The sequence below is a fragment of the Symphalangus syndactylus genome, chromosome 9 (genome assembly GCF_028878055.3).
Source record: "Symphalangus syndactylus isolate Jambi chromosome 9, NHGRI_mSymSyn1-v2.1_pri, whole genome shotgun sequence".
In the NCBI taxonomy this organism is placed as follows: domain Eukaryota; kingdom Metazoa; phylum Chordata; class Mammalia; order Primates; family Hylobatidae; genus Symphalangus; species Symphalangus syndactylus.
In genome coordinates this window covers 9,905,459-9,930,337 of record NC_072431.2, presented here as the reverse complement: position 1 = coordinate 9,930,337, position 24,879 = coordinate 9,905,459, and the positions used below count along the sequence as shown (strand labels likewise).

General features: G+C 38.8%; 1 protein-coding gene across 2 annotated transcripts in view; it reads left to right on the top strand.

The window, feature by feature from the left end:
* Positions 1–24,879, top strand: part of FANCM (FA complementation group M) — a 70,232-nt gene that overhangs the window by 6,449 nt on the left and 38,904 nt on the right. For both annotated transcript variants that reach the window (XM_055291429.2, XM_055291430.2), the window contains 6 exons: positions 11,063–11,221; positions 13,602–13,733; positions 16,131–16,263; positions 16,902–17,027; positions 17,883–17,969; positions 21,599–21,783. In XM_055291429.2, coding sequence (XP_055147404.1) covers positions 11,063–11,221; positions 13,602–13,733; positions 16,131–16,263; positions 16,902–17,027; positions 17,883–17,969; positions 21,599–21,783 — 822 coding nt within the window. The remainder of the gene's footprint in view (positions 1–11,062; positions 11,222–13,601; positions 13,734–16,130; positions 16,264–16,901; positions 17,028–17,882; positions 17,970–21,598; positions 21,784–24,879) is intronic.

Sequence of the window (24,879 nt, the reverse complement as noted above, 5' to 3'; positions counted from 1 at the left end):
CCACACCTTGCCACCCTTTTTTTTTAATGCTTCTGTAACTTTCTTACATCATAAGATACATTATGCTCCTTTAATATTTTTTCAGCCCAGCCATGGAATCAACAGTATGTCTGGGAAATTCTGGTTTCCTTTATTGAAGAATGGTAAAAATGCAGATTTTGAGACCTGTCCTATGATATTCTGATTTTAGTAGCTCTGAATGGTCTTCCATATTGAGTAAGGATTTTTATTTTATTTTATTTTATTTTATTTATTTATTTATTTTTTGAGACAGAGTCTTGCTCTGTCACCCAGGCTGGAGTGCAGTGGCTCTGTCTCGGCTCACTGCAACCTCCGCCTCCAGGTTCAAGCAATTCTGCTGCCTCAGCCTCCTGAGTAGCTGGGATTACAGGCGCCTGCCACCATGCTCAGTTAATTTTTGTATTTTTAGTAGAGACGGGGTTTCACCATGTTGGTCAGGGTGGTCTCGAACCCCTGACCTCGTGATCCCCTGCCTCAGCCTCCCAAAGTGCTGAGATTACAGGCATGAGCCACCACGCCCGGCTTGAGTAAGGATTTTATTGGATACATTCTGTGACAGCCTTTTAAAAAATTTTTTTTATTTTTATGGGTACATAGTAGGTATATATATTTATGGTATATATGAGATATTTTGATACAGGCATGCAATGCATAATAATCACATCAGGGTAATGGGGTATCCATCACCTTAAGCATTTATTCTTTTTGTTACAATCCAGTTACACTCTTTTAGTTATTTTAAAATGTACACTTATTACTGACTATAGTCACCCTGTTATGCTATCAAATATTAGATCTTATTTATTCTATTTTTTTGTACCCATTAACGTAGTGTCCCCCCTCCTACCCCCCTCCCCCACTACCCTTCCTAGCCTCTGTAACCATCCTTCTACTCTCTATCTCTATGAGTTCAATTACTTTAATTTTTAGCTCCCACTAAAAAGTTAGAACATGTGAAGTTTGTCTTTCTGTGCCTGGCTTATTTTACTTAACATAATGACCTCGAGTTCATCTATGTTGTTGCAAATGACAATATCTCATTTTTTTCTTAACGCTGAGTATTACTCCATTGTATATATGTACCATAGTTTATTTATCCAAACATTCATATGTTGATCGACCCTTAGGTTGCCTCCAAATGTTGGCTATTGTGAATCATGCTGCAATGAACATGGGAGTGCAAATATCTCTTTGATATACTGATTTTCTTTCTTTTAGGTATATACCAAGCAGTGGGATTGCTGGATCCCATGGTACCTCTATTTTTAGTTCTCTGAGGAACCTCCAAACTGTTCTCCATAGTGATAGTACTAATTTACATTCCCACCAGCAGTGTATGAGGCTTCCCTTTTCTCCACATCCTCACCAGCATTTGTTATTGCATGTCTTCTTGATAAAAGCCATTTTAAATGGGGTGAGGTGATATCTCATTGTAGTTTTGATTTGCATTTTTCTGATGATCAGTGATATTGGGCACCTTTTCATATACCTGTCTGCCATTTGTATGTCTTCTTTTGGAGAAAAGTCTATTCAGATTCCTTGCCCATTTCTTAATCAGATTATTAAACTTTTTCCTATAGAATTACTTGAGCTCCTTATATATTCTGGCTATGTGCTTTTGAGACAGGGTCTCATTCTGTAGCCCAGGCTGGAGTGCAGTGGCACAGTCATGGCTCACTGCAGCCTCCACCTCTGGGCCCAATCAATCATCCTGCCTCAGCCTCCCATGTAGCTGGGACTACAGGCCTGCAACACCATGCCTGGCTAAATTTTTTTGGTTTTTTTTTCTGTAAAGATCGGGTTTTGCCATGTTACTCAGGCTGTTCTCAAACTCCTGGGCTCAAGCAGTCCACCCGCCTCAGCCTCCCAAAGTGCTGGGATTACACCTGGCCTCCATATACATTTTAGGACTGTTTTTCCTATTTCTGTGAACAATGTCATTGGGATTTCGATAGAGATAACATTAAAAGAGAGAGAGAGAGAGAGAGAGGGATTACATTGAATCTGTAGATTGCTTTGGGTAGTATGGACATTTTAACAATATTGATTCTTCCAATCCATGAACATGGAATATCTTTCCCTTTTCTTGTGTCCTCTTCAGTTTCTTTCAGCAGTATTTTTTAGTTTTCATTGTAGAGAATCTGTCACTTCTTTGGGTAAGTTTATTCTTAGGCATTTTGTTTTATTTGTGGCTATTGTAAATGGAATCACTTTCTTGATTTCTTTTTCAGATTGTTCACTGTTGGCATATAGAAATAGTATTGATTTTTGTTTGTTGATTTTGTATCCTGCAACTTTACTGAATTTGCTTATTAGTTTTAATAGTTTTTTTGATGGAGACTTTAGGTTTTCACAAATATAAGATCATATCATCTGCATGCAAGGATAATTTGACTTCTTCCTTTTCAATTTGGTTGCCCTTTATTTCTTTCTCTTGCCTGATTGCTCTAGCTAGGACTTCCAGTACTATATTGAATAACAGTGTTGAAACTGGACATCTTTGTCCTGTTGAAGATTGTAGAGAAAAGACTTTCAGTTTTTCCCCATTTGGTACAATGCTAGCTATAAGCTTGTCGTATATTACTTTTATTATGTTGAGATATATTCCTTCTACCCTCAGTTTTTTGAGAGTTTTTATCATGAAGGGATGTTGAATTTTATCAAATATTTGTCAGCATCAGTTGAAATGATTATATGCTTTTTGTCCTTCATTTTGTTGGTATGATGTATCACATTGACTGATTCTTGTGTGTTGAACTATCCTTGCATCCCTGGGACAAATCCCACTTGGTCATAATGAATTTTTTTTTTTTAAACATATTGTTGAATATGGTTTGTTGACGATTTTTGCATCAATATTCATCTGGGATATTGGCCTGTAATTTTCTCTTTTTGATGTGTCTTTGTCTAGTTTTGGTATCAGGGTAATACTCTAGCCTTGTAGAATGAATTTGGAAGTATTACCTCTTCATGTATTTTTCAGAATAGTTTGAGTAAGATAGGTATTAGTTCTTTTCTAAATGTTTGGTAGAATTCATCAGTGAATCCATAGGGTCTCAGGCTTTACTTTGCTAGGGGACTTTTTATTATGGCCTTGATCTTGTTATTTGTTATTGGTTTGTTCAGATTTTGGATTTCTTCGTGGTTCAATCTTGGTAGGTTGTATGTTTCTAGGAGTTTATTCATTTCTTCTAAGTTTTCCAATTATTTGGCATATAGTTGCTCGTAGTAGCCACTAATGATCCTTTGAGTTTCTGTGGTATAGATTATAATGTGTTTTTCTTTTTTTTTTGAGACAGAGTCTCGCTCTGTTGCCCAGGCTGGAGTGCGGGGGCGTAATCTCGGCTCACTGCAAGCTCCACCTCCCGGGTTCACACCATTCTCTTGCCTCAGCCTCCCACGTAGCTGGGACTACAGGCGCCCGCCACCACGCCCGACTCATTTTTTATCTTTTAGTAGAGATGGGGTTTCACCATGTTAGGCAGGATGGTCTCGATCTCCTGACCTCGTGATCCACCAGCCTCAGCCTTCCAAAGTGCTGGGATTACAGGCATGAGCCACCGCGCCCGGCCAGTCCTTTTTCATCTCTGATTTTATTTGGGTCTTCTCTCCCCCCTTTTTTTTTTTTTTTTATCATTAGTCTGGCTAAAGTTTTGTCAATTTTGTTTATTTTATTTTATTTTTTCAAAAAACCGACATTTTGTTTCATTGATTTTTTTTATTGTTTTCATTTCAAATTCATTTATTTCTGCCCTGATTTTTATTATTTATTTTCTTCTACTAATTTTGGGTTTGGTTTGCTCTTGCTTTTCCACTTCTTTAAGATACACTGTTAAGTTATTTATTTGAAGGTTTTCCTTTTTGATATGGGCACTTAATAGCTATAAACTTGTCCCTTAGAACTAGTTTCATTGTCTCCTATAGGTTTTAATATGTTGTGTTTCTATTGTCATCTGGTTTCAAGAAATTTTTTAATTTCCTTCTTAATTTCTTCATTGACCCACTGGTCATTTGGAAGTGTATTGTTTGATTTCCATGTGTTTGTATAGTTTCCAAAATTCCTCTTGTTATTTTGTTTGATTTCTAGTTTTGTTCTATTGTGGTTAGAAAAGATGCTTGATATTATTTCATTGTTTTCAAATGTTTTAAGACTTGTTTTGTGATCTAACATATATATGGTTTATTCTTGAGAATGATCCAAGTGCTGAGGAGAAGAATATATATTCTGTAGCTCTTGGTGAAATATTCTGTAAATATCTATTAGGTGCATTTGGTCTACAGTGCAGATTAAGTCCGATGCTCCTTTATTGATTTTCTGTCTGGAAGATCTGTCCAGTGTTGCAAGTGGGGAGTGAAGTCTGCAGCTATTATTGTATTGTGGTCTATGTCTCTCTTTAGCTCTAGTATTTATTTTATGTATCTGGGTACTCCAAAGTTGGGTGCATATATATTTAAAACTGTTATATCCTCTTGCCAAAGTAACCCCTTTATCATTATATAATTATCTCTTTTCTTATGGTTTATGTCTTGAAATCTATTTTGTCTGATGTAAGTATTGCTACTTCTGCTCTTTTTTGGTTTCTATTGGCATGGAATATTTTTTTCCATCCCTTTATTTTCAGTTTGTTGGTGTCTTTATAGGTGAAGTGTGTTTCTTATAGGCAATAGATCATTGTGTCTTATTTTTTCATCTGCTCAGCCACTCTAGATCTTTTGATTGGAGAATTTAGTTTATTTACGTTCAATGTTTTTATTTTTATTTATTTATTTTTTGAGATTGAGTCTCGCTTTGTGGCCCAGGCTGGAGTGCAGTGGCACAATCTCGGCTCGCTGCCAACTCCGCCTCCCGAGTTCATGCCATTCTCCTGCCTCAGCCTCCTGAGTAGCTGGGATGACAGGCGCCTGCCACCACGCCTGGCTAATTTTTTGTATTTTTAGTAGAGACAGGGTTTCACTGTGTTAGCCAGGATGGTCTTGATCTCCTGACCTCGTGGTCTGCCCGCCTTGGCCTCTCAATCAATGTTTTTATTGATAAGTAAACTCTTACTCCTGCCATTTTGTTATTTGTTTTCTGGTTGTATTGTGGTTTTTTCTTTCTTCTTTCCTTCTTTCCTTCCTTCCTGTCTCCCTTTTAGTGAAGGTAATTTTCTCTGGTGGTACCTTTTAGTGTCTTGCTTTTATTTTTTGTGTATCTGTTGTATGCTTTTAGATCTTAGGTTATCATGAGGTTTGCAAATAATATCTGTAACCCATTATTTTAAACTGATGACAACCCTGATTGCTTGTACAAACAAACAAGCAAGCAAAAAGAAAACTAAAAAAAAGTCTACACCTTAACTTTGTCTCCCTTTTTTCCTTTTTGTCAGTATTTTTATCTTACTATACTGTTTATATTTTCAAAAGATGTTGTAGTTATTTTCTATCAGTTCATCTTTTTGTCCTTCTACTTAAGACATGAGTAGTTTACACACTACAGATACGGTGTTATAATACTCTGTGTTTTTTAAATGTATTTACTATTACCAGTGAGTTTTGTAGCTTCAGATGATTTCTTATTACTCATTAACATTCTTTTCTCTCGGAACTTAAAATACTCCCTTTAGTGGGTTTTTTTTTTTCTTTTTTGTAAGAAGGGTCTAGTGTTGATGAAACCCCTCAGCTTTTGTTTATCTGGGAAAGTCTTTATTTCCCCTCATATTTGAAGGGTATTTTTGCTGGATATACTATTGTAGGGTAAATTTTTTTTCTTTCAGCATTTTCAATATATCATGCCACTCTCTCCTGGCCTGGAAGGTTTCTGCTGAAAAGTCTGCTGCCAGACATATTGGAGCTCCATTGTATGTTGTTTCTTTTCTCTTGCTGCTTTTAGGATCCCTTCTCTATCCTTGACCTTTGTGAGTCTGATTATTAAATGCCTTGAGGTAGATTTATTTGGCTTAAATCTTTCTGGTGATCTATATCCTTCTCGTACTTAAGTATTGATATCTTTCTCTAGGTTTGGGAAGTTTTCCCTTCTTATCCCACTGAATAAACTTTCTACCCCTGTCTGTCTCTCTACCACCTCTTTCAGGCCAATAACTCTGAGATTTGCTTTTTTGAGGCTATTTTCTACATCTTACAGGCATTCTTTATTCTTTTCTATTTTTTTTTTTTTTTGCATCTTTTGTGTATTTTCATATAGCCTGTCTTCAAGCTCAGTATTTTCTTTCTTCTGCTTGATGAATTCTGCTTATATTAAGAGACTCTGTTGCTGTTGGATTCTTGAGTATGTCAATAGCATTTTTCACCTCCAGAATTTGTACTTTATTCTTTTTAATTATTTCCATCTCTTTGCTAAATTTATCTGAGAGAATTCTTAATTCCTTCTCTGTGTTATCTTGAATTTCCTTGAGTTTTCTCAAAACAGCTATTTCGAATTCATTGTCTGAAAGGTCCCATATCTCCTGGTACCTTATTTTAATTCATTTGGAGAGATCATATTTTCCTGATGGTCTCGATGCTTTTGGATGTTCACCTGTGTCTGGATATTAAAGAGTTAGATATTTATTGTCTTCACGCGCTGGGGTTGTTTATACCCATCTTTTTGGCGGAGAAGGATTTCCAGGTATTCAATGGGACTTGTGTGTTGTGATCTAAGCTGTATTTCCATTAGGGAGCACGCCAAGTGCAGTTAACACTTTAGTTCTTGCAGACTCAGAGGTAGTGTGTGAGTTTCAGAGAGAAACAAATAGAGTTTCTCTCTCTGTGCTGAGCTACCTGGAGCTGGGGGTGTGGTGACACAAGCCCCCATATGGCCACCACCACTGGGACTGCACTGGGTAAGACTTGAAGCTACCACAGCACTGAGTCTCACTCACGGCCTGCTGTCACCACTGCCTGCCTGCTGTCTATGTTTACTCAAGGCTCTACAGTCAGCAAGTGATGAAGCCAGCCAGGCTTCTCTCCTTTCTTTCAGGGCAGCAAGTTCCCCCAGGCCCCGGGCAAGTCCAGAGATGCCATCTAGGAGCCAGAAACTGGAGTCAAAAACCTTAGAAATCTACCTTGTGCTCTATACTACTGCAGCTAAGCTTGCACTCAAAGCACAAGATGAAGTCCTTCTCACTCTTTCTTTCCACAGGCAGAGGAGCCTCTCCCCATAGCCACCACCACCATAGGCCTATGGGGTGTACTGCCAGTCTACTGCTGATTTTCACTTAAGGCCCAAGGACTCTTCAGTCTGCTTGTGTTGAATGCTGCCAGGCCTGGGACTCACCCTTCAGAGAATTGGGTTCCCCACTGGCCTGCGACAGTTTCAGAAACGCTGTTCAAGAGTTAGGACCTGGAATCAGGTCCCCAAGAGCCCATTTGTTGCTCTACCCCACTGTGGCTGAGCTGGTACCTAAGGTGTAAGATAGAGTCTCCTTTACTTCTGCTTTTCTCAAGCAGAAGTAGTCTCTCATCATAGCCATCATTGCTAGAGATGTGCTGGGTCTCACTGGAAGCCAGCATGTCTAAGAGTCTCACCCAAGGCCCATGACATATTACCTGGGTATTGCTGATGGTTATTTAGGGCCCCAGGGCTCTTTAGTCAGCAGGTGATGAATCTTGCCAGGACTGGGTTCTTCCCTTCGAGGTAGCGGGTTTCCTTCTGGCCCAGGGTACGTCTAGAAAAGTTGTCAGGGAGCTGGGGTCAGGAACGGAGACCTCACGACTCTGCCCTGTCTTGTTGTGGCTGAACTGATATCCAGGATGCAAGACAAAGTCCTCTGTAGTCTTCCCTCTTTTTTCCTCAAGCAGAAGGAAGGAGTCACTTTCGTTTCTGTGAGCTGCACAGCCTGGGGTTGAATGAAGGGTGGTGCAAGCACTCCTTTAACTGTCCCAGCTGGTGTCTCACTAGGTCACGTGCCCACTATGTTCATCGTCTCCAGAGCATTTGCCGGAACTTAAGTTCCAACCACTAGGATGGGGAATTCCCTTCTAGCTAGGGCCGGTCTAAATTCTCCTTCTGTGGTGGCATTGACTGAGTTCCACTTGGTTTTGCTTTTCGCTGTGACAGAGCAACACTTAGTTCAATGCACAGTCTCACAGAAACTGCACTCTCCCTCCCCCAGGTTCTTAGATTCTTTCTCCACACCACAGGGCCTCTGGGGGATGAGGGAGGGGTGGTGTTCATGATTCAAGATTGTGTTTCCTGGCTGGACGTGGTGGCTCACGCCTGTAATCCCAGCACTTTGGGAGGCCAAGGCAGGCGGATCACGAGGTCAGGAGATCGAGACCACCCTAGCTAACATGGTGAAACCCCGTCTCTACTAAAAAATACAAAAAAAGTAGCCGGGCGTGGTGGCGGGCTCCTGTAGTCCCAGCTATTCGGGAGGCCGAGGCAGGAGAATGGCATGAACCTGGGAGGCGGAGCTTGCAGTGAGCCAAGATCGTGGCACGGTACTCCAGCCTGGGTGACAGAGTGAGACTCCATCTCAAAAAAAAAAAAAACATTGTGTTTCCTACCCTTTTCAGTGCCTCTTTTAGCAATATGAAGTGAATACCAGGTATTGTGATTGCTCACTTGATTTTTGGTTCTTATGAAGGTGCTTTTTTATGTAGATAGTTTTCAAATTTGATGTTCTGCATGGGTGGTTGTCTGTATTTCCATCTTGCTCCGTGCTTCCAATGATAGCTTTTAACTCTCACAAGCTGCAAGACTTTTCTTCGATCCTTTTTTTGGTGAGCTTAGAAATTTCTATCCTATCTCTGGTTTTCTCCCTGTCCTTGTTTAAACATTCATGTTTTTCAGTCAGCTTAAAAATGTCATCCCCCTTTGGGAGGCCGAGGTGGGCGGATCACGAGGTCAGGAGATTGAGACCATCTTGGCTAACACGGTGAAGCCCCATCTCTACTAAAAAAAATACAAAAAATTAGCCGGGCATGGTGGTGGGCGCCTGTAGTCCCAGCTACTTGGGAGGCTGAGGCACGAGAATGGCGTGAACCTGGGAGGTGGAGCTTGCAGTGAGCCGAGAGCGCGCCACTGCACTCCAGCCTGCACGAAAGAGCAAGACTCTGTCTCAAAAAAAAAAAAAAAAGTCATCCCTTCAGAAAGGTCCGTTCTAACTAAGCTATCTTGTCAGTGTTCCCTATCTTGTTATTTTCTTCTTAACATTTGTGATAATTGGTCATTCTTTTGCGTATTGATTATTTTGGTCTTTCAGCACCACTAAAATATCAGCTACATGAATGTAGGGATTATGCCGATTTTGGTCATTCCTCTGTCATTAACTTAGTGCCTGGCATGTGGGAGTTACTCATGTATTTCTTTCATGAATGAACTATTAAAAGCAATAAGCTTCATTTTATAAAATGGTCACAAATGTACTCTAGATTTTGAATACATATAGGCCCCCAGTGATTATGGTGTGCCGTATTGGGCACTGTGCCAGGTTTTGGGAATACTAAGATATGATTCTTGCCCCAGGATGGTTTATTTTTCCCCCCCGAAACTAAGCCCTCAAAGCTTTCTTTTTTCTTTCTTTCTTTTTTTTTTTTTTTTGGAGACAGGATCTTGCTCTGTCACCCAGGCTGGAATGCAGTGGCAACTGTAACTCACTCACTGCCACCTAGAACTCCTGAGTTCAAGTGATACTCCAGCAGGTGCTTGCCACTTCTCCAGCAATTGTCATTTTTTTGTAGCTTTGGGGTCTTGCTATGTTGCTCAGGCTGGTTTCGAATTCCTGGCCTCAAGTAGTCTTCCCAGCTTGGCCTCCCACAGCCCTGGGATTACACCCTTAGGCGTGAGCTGCTGCCCGGCCTAAACCCACGAGGCTTTCTATTTTTGTCTGGGTGCCATGGCTTACACCTTTAATCCCAGCACTTTAGGAGGCCAAGGTGGGCAGATCACAGAGGTTAGGAGTTGGAGACCAGTTAGGCCAACATGGTGAAACCCCATCTGTACCGAAAATACGAAAATTAGCTGGGCATGGTGACATAAGCCTGTAGTCTCAGCTATTCAAGAGGCTGAGGCAGGAGAATTGCTTGAACCCGGGAGTCGGAGGTTGCAATAACCTGAGATAGACTGCGCCATTGCACTGCAGCCTGGGTGACAGAGGGAGGTTCCATACCCCTCCCCACCAAAAAAACAAAACAAAATAAAACAAAAAAACCAGGCATGATGCCTCACACCTGTAATCCCAGCACTTTGGGAGGCCAAGGTGGGCGAATCACGAGGTCAGGAGTTCGAGACCAGCCTGGCCAACATGGTGAAACCTAGTCTCTACTAAAAATACAAAAAATTAGCTGGGTGTAGTGGCAGGCGCCTGTAATCCCAGCTACTGGGGAGGCTGAGGCAGGAGAATCGTTTGAACCTGGGAGGCGGAGGTTGCAGTTAGCCGAGATCGTGCCACTGTGCTCCAGCCCGGGTGACAGAACGAGACTCCGTCTCAAAAAAAAAAAAAAAAAAAAAAAAACCCACAAAAAACAACTTTTAATTTTTACATACTCTCGGGATCCTCTTTCTTTTTTTTTTCTTTTTAATTGTTAATCGCACTGTCAGTACCATAGTCTCCTGCTACAGAATACAACAGATTATATGTTTTTTCTCCAGTTTCCTAATTTTACAATGAAGTCTCTTTATAAGCTTTGGGTACTTGAAATTTAGTCCTGGAAATATATTCACATCATATATGTTGATTTAAATGGAAAATATTCTACTAATTTATCAATAATTGATTTAGTATTGCTAATCTGAAATTTCTGTCTGAGTCTTTATAAAGACTCTATTTGTAAAGTACCAAACTACATTTGAGGAACTTTTTGGACATTTACAAATATTCTTATTTCCCGGATGCTTGGCTTGAAGGTCTGTGTGGGGAAAAGATGTTTTGGAAGCACTTTTCACCTATTGTGCTACTTCTGAACTTTTTTTATAGGCGTATCTTCTTTCTTTTTTGTTATTTAATGATACAAATTTCTGGTGCTTCTTTCAAAATTTTACTGCTATTTTATTTCTGTTAGTGACTTAAAGTAAAAAATTTTAACAAGTAATTTATAATCATACTTAATTGATTTCACATAGGCTGTGCAACAAGTTATTACTAACCTGCTAATTGGGCAGATAGAGCTTCGTTCTGAAGATTCTCCAGATATTTTGGCATATTCTCATGAAAGAAAGGTTGAAAAGCTTATTGTTCCGCTTGGTGAAGAACTTGCAGCCATCCAAAAGACCTATATCCAGGTAAACCATTTTTATGACATTTAGGGATTTCATAAATAAACTGGTAATTGAATTATTTCAGCTAACAGGATTTGCATGTGATAATACAGTTATCTTATTTTTATATAATTGATACGTTGAAAAAATTCTTTGAAGTTAAAATTTTTGGAATGAGCACTGTGTTTTGTATGTACTAGCAAACTATTATTGAAAGGGAAAATACAAAAGATAGGCCATTTGTGAAGCAAATAATAGCCTTACATGGTTTTGTATTTTTTTAAGTAAACCTTTTAACAGGAATATAGAACATGCACACACATACACACACACACAAACAGCAAAAGTAGACAAAGCATAAGTGTATCGCTCAGTGAATTTTCACAAAGTGCACACACTCGTAACGTGAACACGTACTGAGATTCAGCCAGAAGTTTCTTTGTTTTCTTTTTGTTGTTTTTTGTTCAGCTCACTGCAGCTTCCACCTCTCTGGTTCAAGCAGTTCTCCTTAGCCTCCCAAGTAGCTGGGATTACAGGCGCATGCTACCACATCTGGCTAATTTTTATATTTTTGAATAGAGACAAGGTTTTGCCTTGTTGGCCAAGCTGGTCTTGAACTCCTGCCCTCAAGTGATTTTCCTGCCTTGACCTCCCAAAGTGCTGGGATTACAGGTGTAAGCCGCCATGCATGCGCCTGGCCCCCAGAACTTTCTTTGTAATGAAATATATTTTCACTATTGCCCTCCCTGATCCTTTATACAGCAGTGCTTTTCAACTGGAAATCACCTACCTGGCAACATTTGGCAATGACTTGACACATTTTCGGTTCTTAGAATAACAACAAAAAGGCAGGAGAGAAGGGGGAGGTAACAGGTTGAATGTGGAGTTATTATTGGCATCTAGTATATGGAGGCCGGGAAGCAGCTAAACATCCTACAACGGATAGGACAGCAACCCCGCAACAAAGAATTATCTGGCTCAAATGTCAATATTATAGCTGTTGAGGACCTGCTTAGACAATCGTCATTTTCACTGGGAGAAATTTGTGATAACACATTGTTTTTCTATAGTTCATAATTAGTGTCAAGGTTGAACAACATGTTTTCACATTTTCATTGTCATGGATTAAAGATGGTTACAGGAATAGATAACCAAAAAGTTATCTGTCACTTAATCTATAGTAAGCCTTTCTTAAAGAGACATTTTGTAGTAATACAGCTTTTTTATTTTTAAATTATTTGTAACAAAATTCTAAGCATTATTGAGTTAAGATATGGCAAAGTCTTTTTGTAATCGTCTCTTTGATACTAGTGCATTTTTAATTGAAAATCATTCCATTTATAATAATGTAAATATGATAATTCTTATAATCATATACAAATGTAATTTAATTTTGTTGGTATTTTTAGAGTGCCTTATTAGGCAGTATGATCAGCAAAGTTGAAAGGGAGGAAAAAAATGTATTAAACTAGCCATAATTTAGAAAATACAAATTAGGCAAAAATTTAAACAATTACATACTGCTGTAGTAGGTCTTCATCTATAGGTCTCCTTTTGTGCCATTAAGCTCTTTTCCGCCTAAGGACCTTTTTGTTTGCTGTTTCCTCTCTCTAGAATCCTTTGTCCTTAGAACCTCACATGGTAGACATACCTCATCATTCACATGTGAACTCAAATGTTCTCTTCTCAAAGAGAGTCCTTGTTCACTTTGATCCCTTTCCTCTCAAAGACTCTCCAGCATGATTGTGTTTTAGATTCTTAAATGCATTTGTTATAATGAAAATGATCTACTTTCTTTGTTCGCTTCTTTATTCTTTGGTTCCCTCCATTGGAATGTAAACTATATGAGAGCAGTGACTTTATTTGTCTTAGCCACACTATCCCCAGCATTTAGAACAGTGTTGGTTACATAGTAGATGCTTAATAAATATTTGCTGAAAAAAATGAATCAGTGAGTAAAATTAAATATACTCAAGACATTTCAATTTATTCAGTACTTTACAAACTACTCTACAAATATCTGCTGAGGACCTAAGTGCCAAACTGGCCTAGATACTGAGGATGTAACAGTGCAGAAATCAAAGGTCTTCTTTCATGGTACTTACACTTAGATTATAGTGCGTGTAGGTTGAGGGAGAGAGGAGTTAAGAAATAAACAGATAAACAAATGTGTTGTTAAATTACAGTTGTATACAATAATTGCTCATGTTGATTTTTATATGGATATTATATGGGGATAGATGTCAAGTAGTTTTAAATGTTATCATTGCTGAGTTTACTTAAACATTCATTGTAAGACAAACTTTATTAAATATATCATTCCTATTTTAATATGTGAGAAAATGATTGTACTTGAAAAAGGACTTTAGAGCAAGCTTAAACTAGATTGCTTTTAAATTTGCAGATTTTGGAATCATTTGCTCATTCTTTGATTCAGAGGAATGTTTTGATGAGAAGGGATATCCCAAATCTAACAAAATATCAGATAATTCTGGCAAGAGATCAATTTAGGAAAAACCCATCTCCAAATATTGTGGTAGGTATTTTTAAATAAATTTTGATGACAGATTAAATTTTCACTCAAAGCCAAGATAAAACGTAGCGAATGATTTTTTTGGGTACCTATTAATTAGCTCATCAATAATTGAAAAATGAGGCCGAACACAGTGGCTGATGCCTGTAATCCTAACAGTTTGGGAGGCCAAGGTGGGAGGATCACTTGAGCCCTGGAGTTCAGGACCAGCCTGGGCAACATAGTGAGGCCCTATCTCTACAAATGTAAAAGAAATAGCCAAGTGTGATGGTATGTACCTACTCAGGAACCTGAGCCAGCGTAGGATTGCTTGAGCCTGGGTGGTCGAGGATGTAGTGAGCTGTGATTGCAGCATTGCATTCTAGCCTAGGTGACAGAGTTAGACCTGTCTCAAAAAAAAAAAAATCAGAAATGTTTATATAGTTTATAAAAGCATGAAAAAAATCTGGCAAGAATACAATGTAATGATTTGAATTAAGATAAATTTTACCTTTTAACTTTTTCTTTTCTTTTCTTTTCTTTTTTTTTGAGACAGAATCTCGCTCTATTGCCCAAGCCGGTGTGCAGTGGCGTGACCTTGGCGCACTGTAACCTCTGCCTCTCAAGTTTAAGCGACTCTCGTGCCTCAGCCTCCCTAGTAGCTATGACTACAGGCACGCATCACCACACCTGGCTAGTTTTTGCATTTCTAGTAGAGAGAGGGTTTCACCATGTTGGCCAGGCTGATCTCGACCTCCTGACCTCAGGTGATCTGCCTGTCTCGGCCTCCCAGAGTGTAATCCCAAAGATTACAGATGTGAGCCACAGTGCCTGACCTTTCTTTTTAACTTTTAAGGAAGAATTTGTCTTTTAGTCCATTTATTTTGTAAAGTCTCAAAGCCATGAGAAGGTGGATTGTAACTGAATTTTAGACACAGAACATTTATTCTTACTCTCAATACCAGAGTTTGAAGGAAGCATCACAGCAAGCTTCTTATTTCTAATCTGCATTGGAAAAAAATAAATGGATACAAAAATATCTATCAAACTAGGTCCAAAGTCAGAGAAGACACTCACAAACACAAAAAAGGGCACCGAGTCATTCTTTGAACTGATAGGGAATGCCTGTGCAAAAGAACAGAGACAATTGAATTAAAGCATGTGGGAGACAGTGAGCAGACCAATTTGGCTGAGGATTTGGAAACCGGATATGATAATATAGGTTGTACTACATGAGAGTAGCTTTAAGTATTATACCATGAAACTGGATATGATAATATAGGTTGTGACTACATGAGAGTAACTAACTGTTATACCACGAAATATGGTCTTTATCATATAGTATCTGGGGAAGCACTAAAGGAGTCTTTTCTGTAAAATTATAGTATATTATTATTTAAAACTTTAATATGTTTTGATTTCTGCTAGGAAATAGTAAATCTAAACCTGTTGAACTAGATCTTAGCTGGAACTGGTGAGAGGTAATTAGGGTACCATTTTAGGGCATTTATTAGTATCCTGGAATATTTAAAATGACTAACATTGATGTTAAGTGCTACTAAAAATGTTAGAAAACAGTAGTCTTCATCTCAAAGGAAAATAATTAGAATATGTTCTCCATGCTCTCCTTAAAAACTATCTTATCAGATAGATACACATACCATGTACTTCCAGAAAGGAATGTGTCCTTCATTTTTCCATGAGAGTAGTGGTTGAAAGCACAAGACCTCTGAGCCAAAATTCCTGGGTCTAAATAGTGGTCCTGCTACTTAACAGTTGTATGAGCTTTCTCATCTATAAAATGAGCATAACAATAGTAGCTACCTGCTAGATACTAAGATTAAGTGAATTGTACAGGTAATGTGTTTAGAATAGTTTCTGGGGCTCAGGGTCAGATATTTTCACAGGACATATATTTGGTATTAAAGGTTGGCATTAAAACAGTATGATTAAATATTTGTACTTTTGCCAGTAGCATTCATGAGGATAGGCCATATCTAACTTGTTTCTCATGTCCATTGTATCTATCTCAGTGCTTGACATGTAGTAGATGCTTACTATATAGTTTTGAAAGAACAAATATATCTATATACTGCCAATTAATTTACCTGTAAAGAAAAACAGTATATATTTTTTTCTCCTTTACTTATTCTTTTTAAAATGTAAGTTTCCTGTTTAATTAAAGAAAAAAAATACAGGGGCAGATTTTACATACAAAATACATTGGTACCTTTCCATAGCAACATCCTATAAGATGACATTTAATAACCAATCAGTTACAGCAGTGTAGAAGGGAATGATGATTATGATCATTTGGATTATATTATAAATGTTACAGTGACTATGGCCTGACAACTTGGGCATGGAGCATGTATGTTCATTTACTTCTCTGGTTAAATTTGACATATGCTGTTTTTCTAGGGAATACAACAAGGCATAATCGAGGGAGAGTTTGCTATTTGTATTAGTTTATATCATGGTTATGAATTATTGCAGCAAATGGGAATGAGATCATTATATTTCTTCCTTTGTGGAATTATGGATGGAACTAAAGGTAAATTATATCAAATTATTTAAAGAAATAATGACATGTATTATTTTGGCTAAAGACATATTGAAGGGCTGGGCACAGTGGCTCATGCCTGTAATCCCAGCACTTTGGGAATCCGAGGTGGCTGGATCACTTGAGGTCAGGAGTTCAAGACCAGCCTGGCCAACATGGTGAAACCCCATCTCTAATAAAAATACAAAAATTAGCCGGATATGATGGTGCACACCTGTAATCCCAGCTACTCAGGAGACTGAGGCGGGAGAATCGCTTGAACCTGAGAGGTGGAGGTGGCCTTGAGTCAAGATCATGCTGCTGCACTTCCGCCTGGGCAACAGAGCGAGACTGTCTAAAAACAAAAAAAGGCATATTAAAGAGTTTGGATTACTTAAAAATGATTTACTTTAAAAAGCATTGTAATAATTAACAAATGGCCGTGTTTCTTTGTTTTTAATAAATTCCTGGAGAAAAGGAAACCATTCATTAATACATATATGAATGTAGAACTACAAAAAGTTTCTGGTTTTCATGTTTACACTTGAAAAACTTACATTCATTGCTAAAGTTTAATTTCTTTTTAATAAATAATACATTTTATCAGTTTTATTATTATTTATTTGAAAACCTTTTCTTAATTTCTGAAGGAATGACACGGTCAAAAAATGAACTTGGCCGAAATGAAGACTTCATGAAACTCTATAATCATCTAGAGTGTATGTTTGCACATACACGTAGTACTTCAGCAAATGGTATTTCTGCTTTCCAACAAGGTCTGGTTTTTCTTTTAAAATTATGTGTTGTGTTGTGTTTGTTAATCACAGTTAATTTTGCAGTTTTGCTCCTTTGATGCAAATGTCTACAATTATTTATATTTTGTAGCAACAGATCTGTTAAATGTGTAAATATTTCATTTTTAAAGTTAAGATTAATATATATTCAAGTTTAAAGTTTATATGCTTTAAACAATGTTTAAACTTCTTTAAAACAAGTTTACAAACTTTAAACATATAACAGATGTTAGTAGTTGTTAGTGGTAGTGAAAATTCTCGGCCGGGCGCGGTGGCTCACGCTTGTAATCCCAGCACTTTGGGAGGCCGAGGCGGGTGGATCACGAGATCAGGAGATCGAGACCACGGTGAAACCCCGTCTCTACTAAAAATACAAAAAATTAGCCGGGCGTGGTGGCGGGCGCCTGTAGTCCCAGCTACTCGGAGAGGCTGAGGCAGGAGAATGGCGTGAACCCGGGAGGCGGAGCTTGCAGTGAGCCGAGATTGCGCCACTGCACTCCAGCCTGGGCGACAGAGTGAGACTCCATCTCAAAAAAAAAAAAAAAAAAAAAAAAGAAAATTCTCAGAACTATCAAAACCTGATTTATAGTTTAATATGTATTTTTGCTTTCTTTGCTGCTGATTCCTGTTTAGGTTTTTTCAGAATGAAATTTTTATGAAAGGTCAAATTTCATTTTACAGTAAGACTTATGTGCTACCTAGATGTTACCTCTGGTTTAAATTTTTAAAAAATAAAAATCCAACATATGCATTGGAAAAGATAACTTTAATATACATTAGTGTAATTCAATATGGAAAAAAATAGAAAACATTTTTGATATTTTTGTTTTGTTTCAGGAGATAAAAATAAAAAATTTGTTTATAGTCATCCAAAGTTAAAGAAATTAGAAGAAGTTGTAATTGAACACTTCAAGTCATGGAATGGTAGGTCATATTTAGTAGCTTTAAGGCAAGACAAAGTTATTGCAAGAGGTAAAACTTTACTTATGGCCGGGTGCGGTGGTTCACGCCTGTAATCCCAGCACTTTGGGAGGCCGAGGATCACGGGAGGTCAGGAGTTCAAGACCAGCCTGACCAACATGGTGAAGCCCCGTCTCTACTAAAAATGCAAAAATTAGATGGGCATGGTGGCACATGCCTGTAATCCCAGCTACTTGGGAGGCTGAGGTAGGAGAATCGCTTGAACCTGGGAGGTGAAGGTTGCAGTGAGCTGAGATTGTGCCATTGCACTCCAGCCTGGGCTACAAGAGCAAAACTCAAAATAAATAATCTCGAAAATAAAACAAAGAAAAAACTTCAACTTATTACTTTATTCTAACATTTCTTATGGAGAAGGTGGGCTTTTGATTACTCTGGATAATGAATACTAAAAAGTCATGAGAAATTTTGGAAGGGTTAGGGCAAGGGTGGTGGTGGGAATGTTAAGAATAAAGTACTATATAAGTTAGCTTGGGGTAATATAAGGGAAGTGGACAGTAAAACAATATACAGTGCAGTAGAAGAGTAAAGTAAAGTAGATTAGGAGAGAGAGTTATAGAGGAGTGCTGTTTTATATAGGATGGTTATAGAAGGCTTCTCCGTAGAGGGATATTTAAAGTGATGATGGAGATAAGGGAGGAACCCCTGTGAGTTTTGGAGGTTGGGGAGAGAATTCCAAGCAGGAAAAATAGCAGATTCAAAGGCCTTGAGGTGGCAGTAGGGTGCTTGGTATGATTAAACAGACCAGTGTGGTTAGATTGAGGCTACAAGTATGACTGAGCCTACAAGTGGTATAGATGAGACGTATCCAGATAATATCAGACTTTAGTTTTTAATTTCTGAATATTTGTGCTTTGCAAAACGAAACAGAGGTATTTGTAGCAGTGGAATGACATGACATTTTAAGGATCACTCTGGTAGTTTTGTGGAGCATAGACATTGATAACTGAGAAAACTATTATGATAGTCTTGGATGATGATGCATAATGGTGGTATGCATCAAGGCAAGTGGTCAGGGTGCTGGGAAATAGATTCTAGATATATGTTCTAATTGGAGCCAACTTATTTATTTTATTTGTTGATGGATTAGACGTATGGTATAAGAAAAAAAGGAATTGGCCGGGTGCAGTGGCTCACACCTGTAATCCTAGCACTGTGAGAGGCCGAGGCGGGCAAATCATGAGGTCAAGAGATCAGGACCATCCTGGCCAACATGGTGAAACCCTGTCGTTACTAAAAATACAAAAATTAGCTGAGTGTGGTGGTGTGTGCCTGTAGTCTCAGCTACTCAGGAGGCTGAAGCAGGAGAATCTCTTGAACCTGGGAGACGGAGGTTGTGGTAAGCCAAGATTGCGCCACTGCACTGCAGCCTGGCAAAAGAGTAAGACTCCATCTCAAAAAAAAAAGGAAAAACGGAATCATATGGCTGGGTATGTACGTTTATGTGTACATGTTTGCAAATGATTACATGAGCAAAGTGAAAAATGAAGAATAGAGATAAGTATGTGAGGTAATATGTGTGTTAATTAGCTTGCTTTAGCCATTTCACAATGTATATAGACATCTCAAAACATATCGTACAACATATATACAACTTTTATTTGTCAATTAAAAAGAATAATGAAAGAGCAAACATGTTAAGATGTTTTTGAGACACCTAAGTGTCAAGTAGGCATTAGATAAGCAAATCTGGATCTCAGAAGAGTGGTTGGTGCTGTTTTTACATATTTACATATATGTGAATACATTTTGGAGTTATTAGCATAAAGGTAATATTTAAAGTTTCAGGAGTAGATGTGATTATCAGGACAACACTTTAGAGATATAGAGAGGAGGGTCCAGAATGGAGTCCTGAAGAATATCAACAGTTAGAGTTTGGAGGAAAAAAAGCCACTAAGGAGCTTGGGGCGGAAACTGGACAATTAAGGTGTCAGAGAAGCTGAAGAAAGAGACTATTTCAGAAGGAAAGAGTAAAGTGTATTAAACTAAAAAGTGTCCATTGAACTTGGCAGTATGGAAGTTATTGATGATTTTGCTGGAAGGAGCTTTAGTGGAATGAGGGTAAAAAGGCAGGCTGTGACAGATCGAAGGAGATGTAGGTTTAGTGATGAAAGTAGCAATTCATTCAGGAGCTGGTCACATACAGAGACTTGATGCTTGGTGCAGTGATGATTCAAAAGAGGTTTGTTTAGAATAATTTTACTTGGAACAGCTGCTTCTTCAAGTCCTGCGTGTTGTTTTTGTATTGTAAATTAACTTTATGTTTAAGAAGTCATTTATTCCTTAGAGGAGTTGTGAAGATTAAATGAGTTAACATACATAAAATGCTTAGTGCGGTCCTTGGAACACATATGATGATGAAGATAATAAAAATCAGTAGAGGCTGGATGTGGTGGCTCATGCCTGTAATCGCAGCGCTTTGGGAGGCTGAGGTGGGCAGATGTCTTCAGCCCAGGAGTTTGAGACCAGCCTGGGCAACATGGCAAAACCCTGTCTCTACAGAAAAATTTTAAAATGTAGCTGGGCATGGTGGCATGAGCCTGTAGTCCCAACTACTCAGAGCATGAGGTGGGAGGATCACCTGAGCCCAAGAGGTCGAAGCTGTAGTGAGCCGTGATGGTGCCACTGCATTCCAGCCTAGGTGACCAAACATGACCTTGTCTCAAAATAAAAACAAACAACCAAAAACCCCACACAGTATGCAATAATTAACCAATTACTATATGTTCAAAGCTATATACTTTACTGTTTCATTTATACATCAATCCATATTAGATATGAAGAAACTAAAGCTTAAAGAGCTTAAATAACTACGATGATCACCAATCACCCAGAGAATTAAGTGCCCAGCCACAAAGATCATGTTCCTATTAGTGCATTCTACTGCTCGCCACCCCCCTACCTCACCCGCTCCCCCAGCACAGACATATCGGGAGTAGCTTTGGAATTCACTGTAGAGTATATTCTGTAGTTGTCTTTGGAGAATTTGAAAGTATAGTAGATATGAGGACAGAATGCATGGCTTGGATTAAGACATTGCCTTTAGTGAACAGAAAGGAAAGGGAAGACTTATGAAATTAGGAGGAGCTGCATAGTTCTGTGCTTCTGGCGATCTTAGAAGGTAAAGGGAAATGATAGCCATTATGCCTGAATTGAAGGACTAGTCAAAAGTGATTCAGGTAATTTATATTTGATTTGTTTAGGATTTTATTTTATGACAGCCAATGATAAATAATAAGCTAAGATTATTAAAATTAATAGAGAATATAGTTTAAAAAAAGTAAAATTTCAAGATGTTTGAAATTATTTATTTATTTGTATGTTTGTTTATTATAGACTGGGTCTTGCTATAGTATGTTGCCCAGGCTGGTCTTGAACTCCTGGGCTCAAGAGATTTCCCCATCTTAGCCTCCCTAGTAGCTGGGAATATAGGTGTGTGCCACCACATCCAGCTAAATTATTTTTTTGAAAGAATTATCATTTGTTAGCATAACACTTTCAGGTTTGTCTTTTGAACTAGTTCTTGTCTAAATGCTTTGTAAAAAGTTGTAATTAAAGTTTTTATATATATATAGCTGAAAACACTTCTGAAAAGAAACGTGATGAGACCCGAGTTATGATCTTCTCTTCATTTCGAGATAGTGTTCAAGAAATTGCAGAATTGCTTTCACAGCATCAGCCAATTATTAGAGTAATGACTTTTGTCGGCCATGCCTCAGGGAAAAGCACGAAGGGTTTTACCCAGAAGGAGCAACTGGAGGTAATTATTTTTGGAATTGATGAAAATAAAAATAAGATTGATTAGGTTTGCACTTGTTCTTTTTTTGTTAGTTTTAACTCACTGGTCAATTAGCTACTTAAAAGGAATTTTATAGTAAACATGTAAGTAAAAATAAGCATATTTTGAAAGATGATAACATGTTTTATGTGGTTTTGGAACTTTTTTTTTTTTAAAGTAATATAAAGTGTAAAAGTTAAGCAGAAAAGCTCTGGAATTGGAATCCTGGATTCCAATTCCTGGATTGGAATCCTGGATTCCAATTCCTGGATTGGAATCCTGACTCTACCACTTAAAAGTTTCTTTACTGCTTCTTCCTCTGTTTTCCTTATCTGTAAACATACATCATAGAGTTGTTGTAAGCATTAAAAGAGATCTTATTGTAGAGCCACCAATAAATGTTTATTGTTTATGTTGTCACTTTAATAATTTATTCTAAACAAATAATTAGCCTATCTCTTTTTATTTATTTAAAAATCTTATTTTAAAAGTGGGCTATTTAAGGCAGCCTCATGCTCTGAGTAAGAGGACATTCAGTTTTCTAAGTGCTGTGATGTTTTGAGGGAAATTTTACGTTATTGATTTTTATAAAATCTATGCAGCTTTTTATAAATTAACTATGTAAGTCTATACTTGAGTTGTGACTGACAATTAGATATCTCTTTAATTTCTAGTTAATTTTGACAGATCCTTTTTTGATTCTGCAGACATTAGTAGATGAGGTTTTTTTTTGTTTTGTTTTGTTTGTTTTGTTTTAGATGGAATCTTACTCTGTTGCCCAAGCTGGAGTGCAGTGGCGTGATCTCAGCTCACTGCAGCCTCCGCCTCCCAGGTTCAGGCAATTCTCCTGCCTTAGCCTCCAGAGAGCTGGGATTACAGGCACCCAAATCTGGCAAATTTTTGTATTTTTTAGTAGAGATGGGGTTTCACCATCTTGGCCAGGGTGGTCTCAAACTTCTGACCTCTGGTGATCTGCCCGCCTCAGCCTCCCAAAATGCTGATATTACAGGCATGAGCCGCCTTGCCCAGCCGGGAGGTGGTCTTCTTTTTTTTTTTTTTTCTTTTTTTAATTTTGAAATGGAGTCTTGCTCTGTCTCCCAGGCTGGAGTGCAGTGGCCCGATCTCGGGTCACTGAAACCTCCGCTTCCTGGGTTCAAGTGATTCTCCTGCCTCAGCCTCCTGAGTAGCTGGGACTACAGGTACTCACCACCACGCCCAGCTAATTTTTTTTTTTTTTTTTTCTGAGACGGAATCTTGCTCTGTAGCCCAGGCTGGAGTGCAGTGGCATGATCTTGGCTCACTGCAAGCTCTGCCTCCTGGGTTCACGCCATTCTCCTGCCTCAGCCTCCGGAATAGCTGGGACTACAGGCGCGCACCACCACGCCCGGCTAATTTTTTACATTTTTAGTAGAGACGGGGTTTCACCGTGTTAGCCAGGATGGTCTCGATCTCCTGACCTCGTGATCCGCCGGCCTCGGCCTCCCAAAGTGCTGGGATTACAGGCGTGAGCCACCGCGCCTGGCCCCAGCTAATTTTTTTTGTATTTTTACTAGAGACAGGGTTTCACCATGTTGGTCAGGTATTCTTTTTTTTGTTTTTGAGATGGAATCTCGCTCTGTTGCTGAGGCTGGAGTGCAGTGGCACGATCTTGGCTCACTGCAAGCTCCGCCTCCCGGGTTCACGCCATTCTTCTGCCTCAGCCTCCCCAGTAGCTGGGACTACGGTGCCCACCACGCCCAGCTAATTTTCTGTATTTTTAGTAGAGACGGGGTTTCACCGTGTTAGCCAGGATGGTCTCGATTTCCTGACCTCATGATCTGCCCGCCTTGGCCTCCCAAAGTGCTGGGATTACAGGCGTGAGCCATGGTCAGATATTCTTTAAATACCTTTTATACCTGCTCTCACTACGCCGAGAAGTCTGTTTAAGCTGACTGGATATGGTGGGGAGTGCCTTCCTGAATCTGAAAATAATACCTTTGCCCATCATCAAGTCAGATTATCCATGTTTTTAAGGCATCTAGTGGGTGATTACTACTCTTAACATATATGTATGAATGAAAAATGAATTGGATTTTTGCTGTGGAGGTCAAGCATTTTCATTATTTGAAATACCCGTAGTACCCAATCTGATCTCTGATCAATTTCAGTGTTACCTAAAGTCATTATTTCCTGAGCTAGTCAGGCACCGTAAGAACCTTATTGATTTTACTGACTTTATTATTTACTCATTTATATCAGTAATATTTTAATGTATGCCAAAGTAAAAACTTTTTTTTATTACTCCTATATGTAATTGCTTTCATAACAGCTGTTTTATTTTGAAACGAGCTTGCGGGCAAATAATTGTACATTGTCCATTTATTTAGAAACACGATATTAAGTCAGAAGAAATTGGGGGGGCCAGATCCTTTAGGGTCCTATATGTCATTTCCATTTTAATGACTTTCTCTTTTACTCTGAGATGAGAAGTTCTTGGAGAGTTTGGGGCAGAGGATGGTCTTAGCTCGATTTATATTTTAAAAGAATCAGCCAGACACTGTGGCTCATGCCGGTAATCACAGCACTTTGGGAGGCTAAGTTAGGCAGTTTGCTTGAGGCCAGGAGTTCGAGATCAACTAGGGCAACATGGTGAAACCTTATCTCTACCCAAAATACAAAAATTAGCTGGATGTGGTGGCATGCTCCTGTAGCTTCAGCTACATGGGAGGCTGAGGAGGGAGGATGCTTGAGCCCAGAGGTTGAAGCTGCAGTGAGCCAAGATCACACCACTGCACTTCAGCCTGGGGAACACAGTGAGACCCTGTCTCAAAAAAAGAAGAAAAAAAAGAATCATGCTGGTTATTGTCTGAAGAATAAACTGTAGGGGCTAAGGGTGGAAGTGGAGAGACCGGTTGGGAGACTTGTAACAATTTAGGCTGAAGATGATGGTGACTTGGACTAGGGTGGTAACAAGGAAGGTGGTGAGAAGTTAAGTTCTGGATGTATTTTGCAGGTCAAGCTGACAGGGTATATTGACAAATTAGAGTGGGATATGAGACAAAGGCATATGAAGTCTGACTGTAGGATGACTCCAAGGTT